The 18,867-nt window shown below is 50.3% G+C and overlaps 1 protein-coding gene across 1 annotated transcript in view; it reads left to right on the forward strand.

Annotated features, from left to right (window-relative positions):
- PLXDC1 (plexin domain containing 1) overlaps positions 1-18,867 on the forward strand; it is a 60,948-nt gene that overhangs the window by 6,494 nt on the left and 35,587 nt on the right. Inside the window, exon 2 of the mRNA XM_065896938.1 lies at positions 1,788-1,969. Within this exon, the coding sequence (XP_065753010.1) occupies positions 1,788-1,969 (182 nt within the window). The remainder of the gene's footprint in view (positions 1-1,787; positions 1,970-18,867) is intronic.

Genomic DNA, 18,867 nt, shown 5'->3' on the forward strand with positions numbered 1-18,867 from the left:
TTCCCAGCACTGGGCTCAGGTCCATCTCAGCCAGTGGACATCTTGGGGAAGGGGTCTGGAGACCACCCTCTCTCCATCTTTTCCAGAGCATCTGGTTGCGATTAGGGGCAGGGGAGTGAGAGGGAGCCGGCAAGGATCCAGCAGGCGCCAGCAGCCAAGAATGACTTAATTGGATAAAATGTCTAATGACAAATCAGAGCCCCACAGCAGGGTCCTGGCCCCAGTCCCAGGCCTGGTCCTGGGCAAGCCTTTTCTCAACCTCTGTTCTTGATGGCTCCCAAGTTACCTCCAGTAAAGTGTCCTCAATTATGCGGTGATCGAGCACCTACTGTTTGCGAGGCACCGAGGATACACATTTACGGAAGGTGGGAGGGTCCTGTGGGAACTCAAGTCTACCAGGGAGACAGGCACAGTTAGACCACCAGCAGATGCTCTAGGAGAGAGGGCTACATCCAGGGCTCTGGGGAGGGGGTGGGGCAGGTCGAGGTGGAGAAGGGCATCTGACACAGTGCAGGCCTGAAACTGATGGAGATCACAGGTAATGTTACCTCCACCCGTCTGGTGGTCTGTGTCCCATATACACGTCCATAGTAGGTGTGGCAATTGGAGAGACCGTATAAGACATATCTTTGGGGGCATAAATCTTTCTGAAATGGAAAAGCATGGTTTCTGTGTCATTTGGAAAAAATTTAATGACCTAGAGGGAAGTGGAGAGAGCATCAAGTCGAGGAACGGCTGCTAGATGGCCTGTGTGCAGCCTCTCTCCAATCCTGTGCCCGCAGCAGACATTGCTAATTGATCATGGCAACCTTTCCTGCTAAACACAAGTGGAACCTCAGAATTCTTCACAATTAGAGTGCTCCTGGCTGTCACTAATCGATTGGAGATGGCTTTTGAGATGAAATCTATTTGCCATCATTGATGGTGTCTAAGCTCCTTGTTTCATGGAGAAAGTGACTTGCCCAAGGTGTTTGAAGGTCGTGATGAGACTAAACAGTGGTCCCCGCTATGGAGACATCTTCAACTGTCACAACCTGGGAGGAGGTGCTACTGGCATCTAGAGGGTAGAGGCCAGGGATGCTGCTAAAAAATCCTGCAATGCATAGGACAGTCCTCCACAACAAAGAATTATCCAGTCCAAAATGTCAGTAGTACCAAGGATGAGAAGCCCTGAACTAAAAGAACTCTGCTCTCTGGCTTCTAGTCCCTGGAAGGTGAGATTATGTGCCACTTGTGGTAGAGAAATAGGGAACTGGTTTGGAATGTTCCAGAGCAATTGTTCTCACCCTTGTCTGCCGTGTAAGGTCCAGGTCTTCTCAAAAGCTCCCCGGGGGGTCATTTAAGGATCCACATGCACAGGCCACACCGCAGACCAATTATATCAGAATCTCTGGGGTGGAACTCAGACAGCAGGAATTTTTAAAACTCCCCAGATGATTCCAGTGAAGTTGAGAATAATCACCCCTTTGGGGGCAGATAAGGGAAACTTATCTCCATCCCTACCTGCTGTATGACCTTCATTAACCTCTGTGAGCTGCTGATTCCTGTCTGCAAAATGGAGAGCATCATACCTACGGTGGAGGGCTGGAGTGAGGGCTAAAGTGTTTCCTGTGCAAAGTGTGTGGGTGGAGCTCAGTGCATGCTGGGTATCTCCTGCCCTGAATGTCAGTGTCCCCAGAGTCAATGACGGCATGGGAATCAGGGCTTCTGCAGAGTAAGCAGGCTGGTCCCCCTCCAGGGCCTTCACTCTGACTGTCAGGACTCAACTTTCTGTCCCGTTCTCCCAGGTCAGGATGCAGGCCGAGGCTCTGGAGGGGCCGTCCAGGGGACCACTGTGCAGGGCTGGAATCGGAGAGCCCGAGAGATCCCTGGCCAGGTGTCGGAGCCGGACAGGACTCAGCTGAGCCAGGACCTGGGTGGGGGCACCCTGGCCATTGACACACTGCCGGATAACGGGACCAGGGTGGTGGTAAGTGCTGGAGGGACATGGAGCGGGAGGGCATTGGCAGTGGGGGGTCCCCCAGGTGCCCCATGTACACTTGTCAGACACACAAGTGTATCCTTTGGGGTTGGCCCTGGACGTCGGTGTGGAGAGAGGGCTCCCGGGAGAGGGGATGGAAGCGGGGTCAAGCCTGGGTCATAAAATCTTGGCATCTCAGGGCTTCATAGGCTTGCCTACCTCCTTGTGGACCCAGAGAGGTGAAGTGAATTGCTCAAGGATGCACAGCATGTCCACAGGGTTCCTGACACTGGACTCTTCCACTTCTTAGGGCCTCCACTAGAAGCTGAATGAAGGTGGCATTATTAGTCACATCCGGCTGCCAGCTCTGGCCCCACCCCGACCTCATTTCTGCACCATCTACAGACCATGTGGCTCCAGAGGGTTAATGGTACAGAGGCTCTGGTTGCTCAGCCTCCGGGGAGGGCACTCTGAGTGGAGGAAGCAATTAGGGGGATGCTGCAGGAGAAAACGTCCTCTGCCTGGGGCAGTTCTGGGGGTGGCAATGCAGGGAGGAACTGGCGCCTTGTAGAGCTGGCCCTGCTCCCCAGCTGGCTACCTGGGAGGCTCATGGGGGCCTCTGTGTCTGTGGGAGAACCTGTAATCGTGTGTGTGTCTGAGGGTTATTGTGTATTATGTACATTTGCCTGTGTGTCTGTCACCATGAGCTGCTGTGTCTGAGAGGAGTGTGTGTGTGTGTGTGTGTGTGTGTGTATGTGTGTGTGTGTGTGAGAGACCATGTGAGTGTGAATGTGCCCATGGCTGTGTGTGGAGGCGCGCGTGGCTGCCGGTGAAGAGGATGGATTCTCAGGATGCAGAAAAACTATGAAAAGAGAAACAACAAGAGGATGGGCTTCTTGGCATTTCTTTATTTTATGTTTAGTAACTAATTTTTTTAATCCAAGAAGTGCATGCAGTCAAAAAGGCCAAATAGGGCTTCCCTGGTGGCGCAGTGGTTGAGAGTCCGCCTCCGGATGCAGGGGACACGGGTTCGTGCCCGGGTCCGGGAAGATCCCACGTGCCGCGGAGTGGCTGGGCCCGCGCGTCTGGAGCCTGTGCTCCGCAATGGGAGAGGCCACAACAGTGAGAGGCCCGCGTACAGCAAAAAAAAAAAAAAAAAAAAAAAAAAGGCCAAATAGCGCTAAAATCAGAAAACAAAACACATCAGTCCGCCCCTCTCCTCCGGACCTGCCCACCCCTCTCTCAGAAGGTGTCACTTTGGGCACCTTCTCCTGGAGGTCATCTCCATATTTCTAAGTAATTTTCTTACACTGCTACCTGTCGATAAATCCATTTAGACATTATCTGTTGGTTGCCTGTTGTGTAGATGAAGAGTGCCTTTTATATGCCTTTTATCTACTCCCCCAAGCATGGTTTAATGCTCTCAATACAACTGTTAAATCCATATGCTCTGCTTTTTATCGTAATCAGGTAAATATTGTTCACCACTAATCCAATCAGGGTAATATCACTGTTTACTTTCTTGCATCATTTTTGCTTTTCTTGCCCCCAGTCCCCACCTACTTTCTTAGTTTTTTGTACTTACCATGGCTATATATTCTTTTTTTTTCTTAATTAATGAATTCTTGGCTGCACTGGGTCTCCGTTGCTGCGTGCAGGCTTTATCTAGTTGCGGCGAGCGGGGGCTACCCTTCGTTGTGGTGTGAGGGCTTCTCATTGCAGTGGCTTCTCTTGTTGCGAAGCACAGGCTCGAGGCATGCGAGCTTCAGTAGTTGTGGCACGCAGGTTTAGTAGCTGTGGCTCGTGGGCTCTAGAGCGCAGGCTCAGTAGTTGTGGCGCACAGGCTTAGATGCTCTGCGGCATGTGGGATCTTCCTGGACCAGGGCTCGAACCTGTGTCCCTTGCGTTGGCAGGCGGATTCTTAACCACTGAGCCACCAGGGAAGTCCACCGCTATATATTCTTAAACATCCATTGACCTTAAATATAATTTTTGGTGTGGTCAAACCTGTCAGTTTTTGGTTTTTGGGGGTTTTTTTGGGAAACCTCTCAGCCATCGTCATCCTTCTCCAACCTGGCCGGGTGCTCTCCTGCCTGCCCACAGCCATCCCGGGACCTCCCTCTCCTTCATCCTGGAACTCCCTTATCTCTCTCCTTGCTGGGCACCCTGTTCTCTTGACCCTGTGTCTTTTCTTTCCCACTTCATTCCCTTGTTTGTTTAGCTTTCTGAGAAAGGTTACAGAAGAGGAGAACTTGCACATCTGAAAATGCCTTTATTGTATCCTCACACTCTATTGATGGTTTGGCTGAATATAGAATTCTATATTAAAAATAATTTTCCTTCCCAAGTTTGCAGGCATCTCACATGGTCTTCTGGCTTCTGATGTCACCGTTGAGAGGTCTGATGCACTTATGCCCGATCTCTGTAGATGCCTGCTTTCTCCGCCTCTGGAAGCTTTCAGGGGTGTTCCCTTAACCCCAGCATTCTGAAAGTGCCTGTTTGGGCTCTTTCTCTCTCACTGAGCTGGACACTTGATGGACTGTTTCAACCCAGAGACTTATATTCACCAGTTCTGGAAAGTCTTCTTGTTTTATTGCTTTGATCATCTTTTCTCTACGTACTCTCCTCTTTCTACCAGACCCCTCAATTAGATGTCCATCTCGGGGATTGATCCCCAAACTTTCTTCTCTCTTCTGTTTCTGTCCCTTTGCATTTTTTTGTTGTCTATTTGTTAGTTTGCTTGTAATTGTTGTCGTTGATCCACTTTCTGGTAGATATTCTCAACCTTATTTTCTTAATGTTACCGATTTCTTTTCTACTATCATATTTTTCATTTCCAAGAGCTGTTTATTCTTTTCTGATCATTTCTTAAAAACATACTCTCCCATTGTTCTTGTGTCATGGATGTAATAGCTTCTCTCTCTAAGGATATTTTTAGAATTTTAATATTTTTTCCTGCATCATTTCTTTTCTTCCTCCCTCGCTTCCTCCCTTCCTTCCTTCCTTCCTTCCTTCCTTATTTCCTTCCTTCCTTCCTTCCTCCCTTCCTTCCTTCCTTTCTCTCTCTCTCTCTCTCTCTCTCTCTTTCTCTTTCTTTCTTTCCATTTAATGCAGGGACAGTATACACAGGAGGGTCAGGTGTGGGCAGGGTGAAGGAAGAGAAGACGTTAGGAAAAGCTGCAGCAGGGGGCAGCTAAGACCTCTACACGTGAGCCTGAGCTGGCAGGGAGGGTGGGTCCCCAAAGCAGCAAGAGCTGTGATGCCTCTGCAGGAGGGGTGCTGGACAGGGGCTGTACCAGTGCGGGTGGGAGACGGACCGGGGCCAGCCTGCAGCCTGGTGCGGAGGGAGCAAGGTAATACATTCTCTGAACTCTCTCTCTTTCTGCATCATTTCTGTGACTTATCTTTCCTTTTACCTCGTCCTCAGACATGGTTTGGCCCCATTACTGATCCTGTCTTTATTTAAAATGTTGATCTTTTGTTCATCATGGATTTTTCTGCATCAGTTTAACTAATTTGATTTAAAAATATATGGCATTAAAATATTCTCTTGATGACTGAGTTTGTAGGTGCCGCTTTTAAAATGTTTTTATTAAAAAAAATTTTATTGGAGTATAGTTGATTTACAATGTTGTGTTAGTTTTAGGTGTACAACATAAGGATTCAGTTATACATATACCTATATTCATTCTTTTTCAGATTCGTTTCCTATATAGGTTATTACAGAATATTGAGTACTATACAGTAGGTCCTTGTTGGTTATCTATTTTATATGTAGTAGTGTGTGTATGTTAATCCCAACCTCCTAATTTATCCCTCCCCTCCACATTTCCCCTTTGGTCACCATAAACTTGTTTTGGAAATCTGTGAGTCTGTTTCTGTTTTATAAATAAGTTCTTTTTGTTGGTGCCACTTTAAATGTTACACCCGAGGTCAGTGCCGCCCTCGCCTCACCCTAATCCCGGCCCTGAAGTGGAGCCATTCACTTCCCATGCTGCCCTGTCTTCTCCATCCTGCAGAACCAAGGAGCCATGGTGGGATGATGGAATGGAGGGCCAGGGCAGGAGAGGTACCCCAAGTAAGGGAACACTTGGAAACTCACCCTGTCCCCAACCCCCAGCTTTGCTGGAATACTGGTTAAAGAACTGGTATTTGCTCTGGGCCAGACACCATGGTCAGAGGGCCACGGTCCAGTCTGTGCAGAGAGGCCACTGCAGAAGAGAGCCACAGAGACGTGGCCTTCTGGAAGCAATTATCTGTGGGTGTTCAGAAAGGGCAGTGGGGATCGTTAAGAGCCAGTATGGATTCAATAACCCCAGAGCTTAAAAAACAGCTCAGGGCTTCCCTGGTGGCGCAGTGGTTGAGAGTCCGCCTGCTGATGCAGGGGACATGGGTTTGTGCCCCGGTCCAGGAAGATCCCACGTGCCGCGGAGCGGCTGGGCCCGTGAGTCATGGCCGCTGAGCCTGCGCGTCCGGAGCCTGTTGCTCCGCAACGGGAGAGGCCACAACAGTGAGAGGCCCGCGTACCGCAAAAAAAAAAAAAAACCAGCTCAAATTCTCGGGCTCCACCCTGGACTGACTGAGAAACACTGGAGCCTGGGAATCTGTTTCTTTAAAAGTCCCCCCATGGGATCCTGATGGCTCTCTAGGTTTGGGAACTTCGGAGCTGTAACATTTCAAACCAATTTTAAAATCGGTTGCCAAACTGAACACTGGAAGCTGAGGCTTTCTCAGGCACCATGTGGCTGGACTTGACCACAAGACTTCCACCATCCTGGGGGCTTTGTGGCCCCCTCAGTAGCCACACATTAAGAGCGCACGTGAAGAAGCAAGGCCACCCCGGCAGGAGGCCCCTCTGACTGCGCTAGGGGTGTCCCCAGCCCTGCCCAGAAGATTGGAGGATCAGACTTCTAGACCAGGCTTCTGCCTTAGCTGGAAGAGAGTTCAGAATGTCAGATTGGGAACCGGAAGGCTTCCTTGGCAGGCTGGTGGATAGCTGGCCTCAGGCCAGATGAAACTATTGGGATAATTAGAAATCCTGGCACTTCCGTTTAGAATAAGGTGGGAGAGATGTGACTTAGCAGCAGTTCGTGAGGAAAAGACTTGGGGCTCCTCACTGCCTGTGGGCTGGGATGAGTCAGGAGTGTGGAGTGGCTGCCAAGGACAGAGGTGGGAAAGCCAGCTGTGTTCATGGAAACCCACGAAAACCCACAGAAACCCAGGGACCACGGTTGGGGCTCTGGGGATCCTGTGGGGTTTTTCTTGTCCTGACCACAGCTGAGGGGTTTGAACCCCCTTTCAAATGGCTTTCTAGAAACCAGAGTAGTCCAACATGGTTGAAGGAGTTTGGGGTATTTAACCTGGTATAGAGAAGCTTCTAGATGTGGCTGTTTCCTAATAGCTGCAGGGCTGTGACTGGGGCAGAGGGAATAGACTATTTTCCTCCACAGCTCTTATCCCTTCCTGCCCTGAGTTATCTATTTATTTGTTTTTATTGCCTGTCTTTCCCTGAAACCGAGGCACCATGAGACCCAAGACTGTCTTAGCACTCTGTAGCCAGTGCCTGGTGCATGATGGGTGTTCCTCTTTTGAAGGAACACAGGAAGTAGGGATTTCTCCATCTCCAGAGGCCTTGAAAGACAGGGTTGTTGAAGAGAAGAGGTTGTGCCTGGGGTGAGTTGTTGGACTTAGTGGCCTCAAAGGACCAAACTCTACCGACTCCCGGGTTCTCACACACATAAGAGAATGTCAGTGCTTATACGTGCCATAGATGCCGGAACATGTGTGCACACACTGCGACCCGGGGGGGTCTCGTACCAGAATCCTCAGAGGGGCCTGTGCTCCATTCCTACCCCGCCTTGAACCCATTAGGCCTTGCGCTGAGCAGCAGTCAATGGGGCATGGTGACGATCGCCCCCTTCAGCACAGCCAGACCTCCACACCACCTGGGCTGTGTGCTCACCCTCCCCTGGATGGTGGGCCCCCTTGGTCCCTGCAGGTGCCCCGGGAAGGGGCCCAGAGACTGCTGCTTCTCCTGTGTCTCTGGTCAGCGTCTCTGAGAGCTGGGGTCTCTCTGGCCGAAGGAAACCCGATCTTGGCAGCAGAGGGCTGAGCAAGAGGGAAGTGGAAGGAAGGGGACGTTTCAGCAAGTTTGATTTGGTCTGTTTCATAAAGTTTTCTTGGCTTTCAACGGTTTATCCATATCACAGTCTAATCTCTGCCAACAGGAACCAGGCTTTAGTTCCCTCTGCTCTGGGGCCGTTATCGAGGGGCTTCGGGCCTGGCAGGTAGGCTGCCATCCCCTTTGCCTCCCCCCTGCCCACCCCGGAGCCCCATCATCTCCCTTCTTTGTTCCTCAGTCCAGCCTCCTGGCCCCAGCTTCCCTTCTGGCCCAGCTCCCTCACCTCAGCCCCTCTGCCCAGCCCCCATCCCAGGCCTTCTCTGGCCCAGGCCCCTCTGACCATCTTCCCTTCTCGCCCCTCTGGCCCAACCCCATCTTCCTAGTCCCTTCTGCCCAGCACTTCCTGCCTGGCGACCTCGCCACAATGCTCCTTCTAACCCAGACCCTCTTGCTTTGGAGGCCTTGAGGCATCCAGGCTGCGCTCCCAGGATGAGCTGGCAGGCCCCTGGTCAGAGCCATCTCCTTGGATTTTATTCCCACGCTCACTCTACCACCACATCCCTGTGGAAATAGGATTCTTGTCCGGACTTAAGCTTTCCAGAGATTTTTCCACCAAGACCAATCCTGAGGCCCTGGGGACACTGGAAATTTTGTGGGCGAGGGAGGGATTGGGGAGAGCCATAGTGCTAAGTTAGAAATCTGGGAAGAACCACAGTTTATTCTCCAAGAGGCTGAAGGGGGATGTCTTCAAGCCTGGGGACTTCCAAATCCAAATTAAAGGTTTTCTTGGTTCTGTGGTTCATGTCTGGGTCACAGTTTGGGAGGAACCAAGTTTAAGAGCAGTCAGATTTGGAGGTTCACACCCTAATAGAACAGGTTCACACCCTAATAGAAAATTCTGACTCCCCTCCTCTTACCCCAGTCTTCCTCCTGGCCCAGCTTCCCTGAATTCCTCTCCTCTCTGGCCCAAGCAAAACTTCCCAGCTCATCCAACCACCATGGCAGGCCCAGGAATGCTGAGGGACCACACAGTGGGATAGGAACTACATCATCCAAGACAGTTGGGCAGCGAGAGGAACAAGTGAGTGCAATACCCTCCTGGTTTCTACGCCCTCCCAAAGGAGGCAGTTCCCAAAAGGAGACCTTCAGAAGGGCCTAGGGGAGACGGGACAGACAGACTTGTAGCATGGACACATGAAGAGCCCCCGGCGCTGCTCATGGAAGAACCCGGCCATGGCAGTGCGGGCGCTGAGGGGAAAGGATGAGGTGATGAGGCTGTTAGGGGAAGACTTCTGGGGGTTGAGGGTGAGATGGATGGAGGGAAAGTCGTGAGCTGAATTTTGAAGCGACAGACGATAAGAGATTTTGTGAGAAGAATGGGTGTCCAGGGAGGTGGGAGGTGGAGTCCAGACATCCAGTCTTCAGCACTGTGGAAAGGGTCCCGCAGTCTTGGTCTTCCATCTGGCACGTACCAGCTGCAGACCTTGGGCTGGACACTTAAACCCTCAGTTAATGAACCTGGCGTTTCAAGCCCCTACTAGCTTCAGATTTCCCAAATAGGGGAGGGTAGGTACTGATCTTCCTGGGTTGAGACTCGAGAGCAAAATGCGAGGCATGTGATGGGTTCTCAGTCCCGGTGGTCTCCTTTGCCCGGCTCGGTAAGAGTGCCACAGCGCCCTCTGCTGGCTGCTCAGGCCCAGGCGGTCTGTCTCCCACGCAGGTCCCTTTGGTTGACCTTTTCCTTTTCCTTCCGCAGGCTGGTTGGTTGGTTGGTTGGTTGGTTGATTTTCTTTCTTGTTGAGGTGAGAGTCACGTAACAAAAAATTAACCATTTTAAAGTGAAGTGTATTTAATATACCCACAATGTTGTGCAACCATCACCTCTATCGAGTTCCAAAATATTTTCACCACCTCAAAAGGAAATCTTGGACCTTTTAGGCTGTTGCACCCCATCCCTCACCCCCTTCAGTCCCCGGTTATCACCAATCTGTGTTCTATTTCTATGAATTTACCTGTTCTGGATAGTTCATATATAAATGAAATATCATATATGATCTTTTGTGTCTGGTTTCTTTCACCTGGTATAATGTTTTCAAGGCTCATCCATTTTATGGCTGAGTAGTATTTTCCATTATACGGATATACCACAGCTATGTTCATCTATTCATTTGTTGATAGACATCTGGGTTTCTTCCTTTTGGTTCTTGTGAATAGTGCTACTGTGAACATGTGTATGTGTATGTGTTTGAGTACCTATTTTCAGCTCTTTGGGGCTATACCTAGGAGTGGAATTGCTGAGTCATAGGGTAATTCTATGTTTAACTCGGAGGAACTGCCAAACTTTATTCCACAGTGACTGAAACATATTACATTCCCACCAGCAATGTATGAGGGTTCCCATTTTGCCACATCCTTGCCAACACTTGTTATTTTCCTTTTCTTTTTTAAAAAATTATAGCATCCTGGTGGATGTGAGCTGGTATCTCATTGTGGTTTTGCTTTGTAGTTTCCCTAATCACTAATGATGTTGAGCATCTTTTCATGTGCTTGTCGGCCATTTGTATATCTTCTTTGGAGAAATGTCTACCTAAGTCCTTTGCCCATTTAAAAAATTGGGCTGTTTGTCTTGGGAAAATTTCTTTCTTTCTTTTTTTTTTATAATTTTTTTTCCCTTATTTTTTTGCCTGCGTCGGGTCTTAGTTGCAGCACACGGCATCTTCCTTCGTTGAGGCATGCGGGATCTTCGTTGAGGCACTCGGGCTTCTCCCTAGTTGTGGTGCGTGGGTTAGTTGCCCCGCAGCATGTGGGATCTTAGTTCCCGACCAGGGATTGAACCCTCATCCCCTGCATTGGAAGGTGGATTCTTTACCACTGGACTACCAGGGAAGTCCCGGGAAATTTTCTTTTCTTTCTTTTTAAATGTTTTGCCCACACCACGCTGTTTGCAGGATCTTAGTTCCCCGACCAGGTGTCAAACACGTGCCTCCTTACAGTGGAAGCATGGAGTCCTAACTACTAGACCGCCAGGGACTTCCCTTGTCTTGGGAAAATTTCTTAACCCCTCTGAGCTCATTTCTTCATTGTCAAATGGAGAAGCTATATTGCCTAAGTGTTCTTGCAAAGGTGTCATACAGTAATCGACATAAAGGCGCCCAGGGTTGGAAATGATAAACATTAGCTGACTCTGAATTAGGCTCTGGTCAAGGTGACCAACCATCTCGGTTTTCCCAGGATGGTCCTGATTTTGGCACTGAACCCCTCAGTCTCAAGTACCTCGGGACAGTTGGTCATCTTGCTCTGGTCCCAATATGGTAGATAGTGTGTATCTTTGTCATATCATCACTCTAAACCTCAGTTTCCTCATCTGTAAGGTGGGACTGACAATGCCTCATAGAGTTGTTATAAAAATCGGTTGAACTAATTGGTTGAAAAGTTAACCAGAAAGGTCTCGGAAAAAAAGGGTAGTGCTTTTTCCCCCAGATCTTCGCTGGAAGTACAAAAATGGGATCCCAGCAACAAAAGAGGATTTCCTGGCCTTGAAGCTTCAGGGGCTACCCTTCATATCCTCGCGACTCCTCAACGTATGGTGGGAGCTTGTTAGAAATGCAGGTCAGGCCCCTCAGACCTGCAGCATCAGAATCTAAAGCATCAGAATCTAATTCCCAGGTGATTTGTACACACATTAAAGTTTGAGAAGTTCTGCTTTATATCCGAGGCTTTGAAGCAGGGGCAATAATCCGGGACATGGAAAATGTATCAACAAATTTATCACAGTAGTATTTAAAAATAGGAAAATAGAGCATAAAAACTGGAAACTACCTAAGTGCCCAGCAGAAATGAAAAAGTTAATAAAATTGTGGGTTTTCTTCTGAGTAGATAGCCATGAACGCCTTTACAAATGATGGTTAAAAGACCATATTCAACATCAAAAACTGCTTCAGATATCATGAAACATGACAGAAGCAGTCCACACAACTGGATAGTCGGCAGGATTATAACCATGTGAAATTACATTCATATGAAAAAGACTAGAAGGAAATATGGCAGAACAGGACAAGGTGAGAGATGGGGGAGGCCTGCTTTTGTTTCTCCTTATTTCCTAATTCTCTGTGGTTATATGATATATATTGATGCTATCAGAATCTCTGGTTGACTGATATCCTCCAAAAGCCCACATGTAGAATCAGTGTCAGGATAAGATGCTTCTTTCCTTTCCATGAAGCGTGAGGGGTATTAAAAAATGCTTTGTCTAGAAAGCCAGCACACACCCTCTTTCCAAGCCTGGTCCAAATCCCCACTTCCAGGACCTTCTCAGGTCAGCCTCACCCACCCTGACACCTCTTTACCCCAGGCCCTCAGCACCATGCAAACACCCCTTTGTCTAGGCTGGGTCCCTTCCTTCCCGGGTTAGTCCAGGGGACCTGTTCTCCGCACTTCTGTGATGACAAGTGGTCCAGGTGGTTTATTTCAGCCTGAGGCGTAAATACCTCCAGAGGGTAGATGGAGGTCATCATGTGGATGAATGAGGTAAGGGAACTAAAGGAGCCCTCCCTGAGCGCTGGCCTCACTCTGTGGCCGTATATTTCATCCACCCAACTACCCCAGGAGGCAGGTGTTTCTAATACTATCTGGGAACAGAGAGGTGAAGTGCTTGCCCAAGGTTGCACAGCTAGTGAGTGGCAGAGCCAGGACAAGAACCCAGGTCTTTCTGTCCTTGGAGTCCTCAGAAACAAAAATGAGTGATGCGTTGGTCCAGACAGAGGGTGCTTCTTAACCAGCGCTCTTCAAGCTTTACTATGCAAAATAATCCCCTACGAAGCTTGTTCAAATGCGGATTTTGATCCAGCAGGTTTCGGGCTGGGCCCTGGATTCTGCATTTCTGCCGAGCTCCCAGGTGATGCTGATGCTGCCGGTCTCTGGGCCAGACTTTGAGTAGCAGGGATCTAGGAAACATTCCTACTGGTCTTGTAAAGCCTCCTAGAACGGTGGAGGCGGGGAATAGGATGCCCGTTCCCCCAGTATTCCCCTCAGCATGTCCTGGGTTGGATTCAGCTTCCTGGCATGCCATTCCAACCAGCATGGCTGGCCAGACCTCTCCAATAGGCCCTGCAGGATGCCCTTGGTTGCTTGCCCCAGCATTTCCACTTGCCAGTTGGCTGGCAGGTGATGGGCTGATGGTGACAGCTTAGCCAGAGTTCCTGTCCAGAAACGTCTTGAGCCCAGCCAAGGTAAATGCTGCCCTGCTGTCAGAAATGAAGCGCCTGGCAGGCTCTGGGCATGAATAATTGAGGCAGAGAAGACCTTGTAACAGCAGGTGCTGAAGAGGGGGCTGGGGATGGTTTTGAGGAGGCAGCCTCCACAATCAAGACCTTTCCTGGAAAGGTCCAACAGAATCATGCTAATAGCTCCCACTTCTCAAACACCTACTGCGGACCAGGCACTGGGCTAAGAGCTTTATGTTGCTATGTTTTGTCTAATCCTTTCAAGAGCTCTGCAAGAAAGGTTACCGATGAGGGAACTGGTGCTCGGAGAGGAGAGGGATGTTTTGCACCAGCTATTATGTAGCGGAGCTAGTTTTTGAACTTGGGTCTGCTAACTCCACAGCCCCTGCCCTTGATCCTATAGCAGTGGTTTTCAAGTTGCACTCCACGGAACCCTAAGGGTTCCCAGAGGTGCTTCATGGGCTGCTGTAGGATGGAGGGTGGTGGGGAAGGCAGTGGCACAGCAGGCTGGGCTCCAGGCCCTTCCCTTTCCTTCCCCCCGAGTGGCCTTACTTTGATGTGATTTATGTATTGCTCCTCCATGGAAGTTTAGTTGGAAGAAAGGATTTCATGGTCAAACATGTTTGAAAGCCATATCCTGCTGCCTACCAAAATGAATGTGGTTTATCGACTGGGGTTTCTTGCAGGCATTTCAAGGAAACATAGTTCCCTTTGGCGGACTTGCCAAATGGTCTGGCTCGTGCTAAGCTCCCTGACCCTCTGTAATGTCAGGTCACCCCATCTCAGCTTCTAGCCTCCAGTCCACAGTGCCTGGAGGGCTGCCCTCTGGGTTATCAGGACTGCCCCACAGACAGCAGGTCAGATGCGGTGACATCTGTGAATTGGGTGAATTCCTCAGGCAAGTTCACTGCCGGGCACGGCCTCGAAATCCTTTTCAAGAGACATATCTGTATGGAATGTGTGAAGAAGGCTTCGGATTGACTGGGCTTAGGATACAGTTTCAGCTGTTGTAAAAAAATGGCCAACTGACAAGGTACTTAGACGTGAAGGAGGTTTATTCCTCTCTCACGTGTAATAGTGTGAGCCTAAGTAAGCAGGAGTTGATGTAGTGTCTCTATGGTGTTAGGGAGCCAGCTTCCCTCTACAACATGTGCCTCGCATGTTGTGGTCCAAAATGGCTGCTTCTGCTCCTACCATCACATTTGCGTCCCAAACAGTGAGAACTGGGCAAGGTGAGAGTCCCCCAGTTCCTACTGAGGACAGTCATTCTTCTCATCTTCCACTGGCCAGACATAGTCATGTCTCCTAGCTGTAAGGAGGGCTGGGAAACGTAGTCTAGCTCGGTGCCCACGTGCCTGACTAAAGCTGGAAGATTCTGCTACTAAAGGAAGAAGGGGAGAGTGGTTATTGGGAGACAGTTATCAGTCTCTGCTGTGTGTGGACTTCGCCTTCAAAACTGCGGGTGCCGGTGGCAGCATGATCAGGGACGTGCAGTGGCAGACGGGAAGCACCCCCAAGGTTGTTGAATTCCAAGCCACCACCAAGTCAAGAAGCCAGTGGTGATTGACTTTGTAGAAGAAGAACCATGGTGGCTAGTGTGTTGCCAGGGAAAAATTCTCCCAGAAATTTGGTTTCTCATTTCTCTCTTCCCATGCAGATTCTCACTGTCTGTGCTGGTGAAGGATTATCTGTGGTATCCCTGGAGGTACTTCCTCTGATCACCCCGTGAGAAAGACTCATTAGGGCTCTTTTGGTTCCAAGAAGCCATGCCAGCTGTCTCAGGGAACAGATTTATAGAGAGGGTGCAGAGACCTGTCATGGGATCGAAGGGCTGGAGATGAAGGACAGCCTGACCTCAGGGACCTGGAAAGCTGTCAGGAACCAGGGCTGCTTTCTCTGTCTTTCGACACCCTCCTCAATTCTGTCTCTTTATTACTCACCAGCATTTATTTATTATAAATTTATTTATTTATTTTTGGCCGCGTTGGGTCTTCGTTGCTGCGCGTGGGCTTTCTCTAGTTGCAGCAAGCGGGGGGTGGTGGCTGCTCTTCGATGGGGTGCATGGGCTTCTCGTTGCGGTGGCTTCTCTTGTTGCGGAGCACAGGCTCTAGGCACGCAGGCTTCAGTAGTTGTGGCTTGTGGGCTCTAGAGTGCAGGCTCAGTAGATGTAGCGCATGGGCTTAGTTGCTCCGTGGTATGTGGGATCTTCCCGGACCAGGGCTCGAACCCGTGTCCCCTGTATTGGCAGGCGGATTTTTAACCACTGTGCCACCAGGGAAGACCCCAGCATATATTTATTGAAGCCGGGTGTGAGGGCTGGCTTCCTTCTCGTTTCTGTGGACCAGCAGTCACACTCAGGACAAGGCCCTGATGACACCAGAGGCCCCGTGTTCCACACTTGCTGCCCTGCTGGACTCTCAGTCACATGATCGAGTTTGAGGAGGTGGAGCCAGGGTTTCCTTCCATGGCCTGAGAGCATCTCCCGTGTTAGCTTCGCTTCCTCGGAGAAGTGAAGCTAACACTTCCTCCTTCTTCCTCCTCCTTCCCTCCCTCCCTGCTTCCTTCCTTCCTCCTTTGACAGAGAACTGTTTTTCTATCCCCTTCCCTGCATCCCAGACTCCTCCTACTCTGCCCCACTTGGGACAGGAATACAGCCCAACTGACATGCTTCAAGCCTCCAGCGCGGCAATTCAGGTCTTCTGACTGGAAGGACCTCCTAAGGTGATGATACGGGCATTTCAGGAAAAGAAGACGGGGAGTTGGAGGTGCATTCCTTTGGGCAGGATGTCCCAGCTATGGGAATGATTTCCACGGACTTGGATTCCCAGAGGCGGCAGCTGCTTCCTTCACACATGGCTTTTGTGTCACCTGCCATCAGTGCTGGGGGAGGATGCTGTCCTTATTGGCGTCACACCGTACATTCTCAGCACAGTCTCCAGCACCATCAGCCGTGGGGTCCTGGTGATTGCGCTTATTCAACAAGCAGATCCCTAATACCTACCATGTGCCAGGTGCCAGCCCTGTGCTGGGAAGGTGTTAGGGGTGAGGAGGGGATTGGGACACGGTCCCTGAACTCTGTGCTCCAGAAAGGATCCACTCTGGTTCTTCTGATGTGAGACGTTTTAACTAATCACTGATAAGCGGCCCAAGTCGCCTTCCAGTGGGGCGGTCACTTGAAGACCCGAGAAGCAGCGGACAGAGGAGAAGTCACTGCCTTTGAGGGAGACTGACCTGGTTTCAGAGAGTTATGTGGGCCTCGGTTTCCCCACTTATAAAATGGGACTCATTGTGGCGCTTATCTCCCAGGGTTGTCACATACAACGGTCGCAGATCTGCAAAGGCCAAGTTCCCTTCTCTTTCCTCCCATTTTCCCAAGCACCTCCCCCCGCAACCCCTGAGGGCTTCGTTCTTCACCCTGCCGAGGAGTGACCCCAGCTCCAAGTTGTCCCCTCCTCTCTAAGCTGCAGTTTGGCCTCACCCATCACCATGAAGCCTCCCTAGGCCAGGGCTTCGAATAGATACCGCTCCCGGCTTCACTGTCCTGGGGATAATCAGTCACCCCGTGCCAGGAGAGGTGGTCTGTTGGGGCCTGTTGGAGACCTGTGGCCAATTCTGCATGGCGCTGCCCCCTGAGGCAGTCCTTCCCCTGGCAGGCCAGCTGCACCTGGCACTTTTGAGGCCAGAAGCAGAGCCTCAGCCTCACCCACCTGGCCTGAGCAGGGGACCCATAGGTACGGAGGCCCGTGCTCACCCGGGGAACTGCTGACACATTGGAGAGAGTGTGTGCCTGGGAGTTAGAGGCAGCAACTCGTTTAGTTTCTGACTCTCCTTGAGTCAGCACGGTTGAAGACTTTTTGTCAGTTAGGAGGTGCCGTTGGAGGGCTCCTTGGGAACTCAAAGAATGAGACAGGTCTGTCCCAGGATCCCCCAACAGCACACAGCCTGGCTCCTCAGTGGAGCGGCACCGGCTGGGGCTGTGGACTGTTTGTCCTTCATGGACCAAGGACTCAGAGCAATGGGTAAACGTCCCCAGTCACCCCACCCTTTGCCTCTTAGATGAGGCAGCAAGAGACGTGTTAACGTCTGTTTGGGCTTCACAACTGCAGAGCGTGGCTTCTGTGCAGGGCCCCTCATTTCCGGCGCTTGGAGGTTTGGTGGACGCTCTGACCAGGCGAGTCCCAGGAATCAGGTGATGGAAACAGGACCGCTTTCCAAGCCTCCAAGCAGCAGTTTTAAACATAGGCCTCCTCTCAGGTTCCTAGGTGGGAGCTGTATTGACTCCCACTGTACCTGACAGTACCTGTTCCCCATGAGCTGCTGTCCTGCTTTGTTTGGTAATACCATCCCATCCTGGTCACTAGAATGCATGGTGGTAGCAATAAAACAAAGGATGAGAAGGCTTTCAACAAACTATGCTTTGAACGGTCCTGCTCTGAAACTATGAAAGGTCATTCATTTATTATCATTTAAACACCATAGGTAAAAGCTGACCTTACCCGTGGGGAAGTTATGGTCTTACAGGAAAGGCAAGTGTGGAGATAACAAATCTAAAAGTCAAGTCAAGGGAATTCCCTGGCGGTCCAGCGGTTAGGACTCTGCGCCTTCACTGCCGAGGGCCTGGGTTCAATCCCTGGTTGGGGAATTAAGATCCTACAAGCTGCACAGCTCAGCCAAAAAAAAAAAAAAAAAGTCAAGTCAGTCCTCACAAGTGTACAACACATTGAGAGGGAGAAGCCTGAGGTGCAGTGAGAGTGTAACGGGGGCATCAGGAAGGACCACTGAGCTGAGGTCTGAAGGACAGAGAAGAATCAGCTTCAGAACTGAATGAGAAAGAGGTCTGGAGATACAGGAAGTACCAAGGTCCTGAGACAGACAAGCACTTGGTGATTTCAGGAATTGAGAGAAGCCCAACAGGGCTGGAGCATGGAGAGCAAGGGGGAAGGTAGAGGTGGTGGGTTGGGGCCAGAATACTATGCATCAGGAAGAATTCATGTTTGCGTATAACAGGGTGCTGAATCCGAGGACTTAACAAGCATCCCTCCAGGGACCTAGGTTCTGTCTAACTCTCCACTCCACTAGCCTTAGGATGTGCCTCTTGTCCTTATGCTCACAAGATGGCTGTTGAAGCTGCAGTCATCACATCTGCATTCCAGGCAGGAATAAGGAGAAGGGCAAGGGCAAGAGGGACAAGCAGTCAAATTTGCTTGCTACAAAATCAATGTGCTATTAATAAAAAAGAGGGGTAATGAATATTGGGTAAGCAGTGTCTAGAGTTTGACCCACAGAGCCTTGTAGGTCATGGTGAGAAGCATGGCCTTCAATCCGAGTGCAGCTGGGAAGCCGCAGAATGTTCTAAACATGGCGGTGACGTGAAAGGGGAAACATTCAGCGTTGCCCCACTTGAGGCAGAGCAACACACACCTGTGTATTAGCCTCCTGGGGCTGCCATGACAAAATATCACAAACTTGGTGGCTTAAGACAATCGAAATTTATTGTCTCACAGTTTTGGAGGCCAGAAGTCTGAATCAAGGTGTCAGCAAGGCCACGCTCACGCTGAAGGCTA

The sequence above is a fragment of the Phocoena phocoena genome, chromosome 19, assembly GCF_963924675.1.
Source record: "Phocoena phocoena chromosome 19, mPhoPho1.1, whole genome shotgun sequence".
Lineage (NCBI taxonomy): Eukaryota > Metazoa > Chordata > Mammalia > Artiodactyla > Phocoenidae > Phocoena > Phocoena phocoena.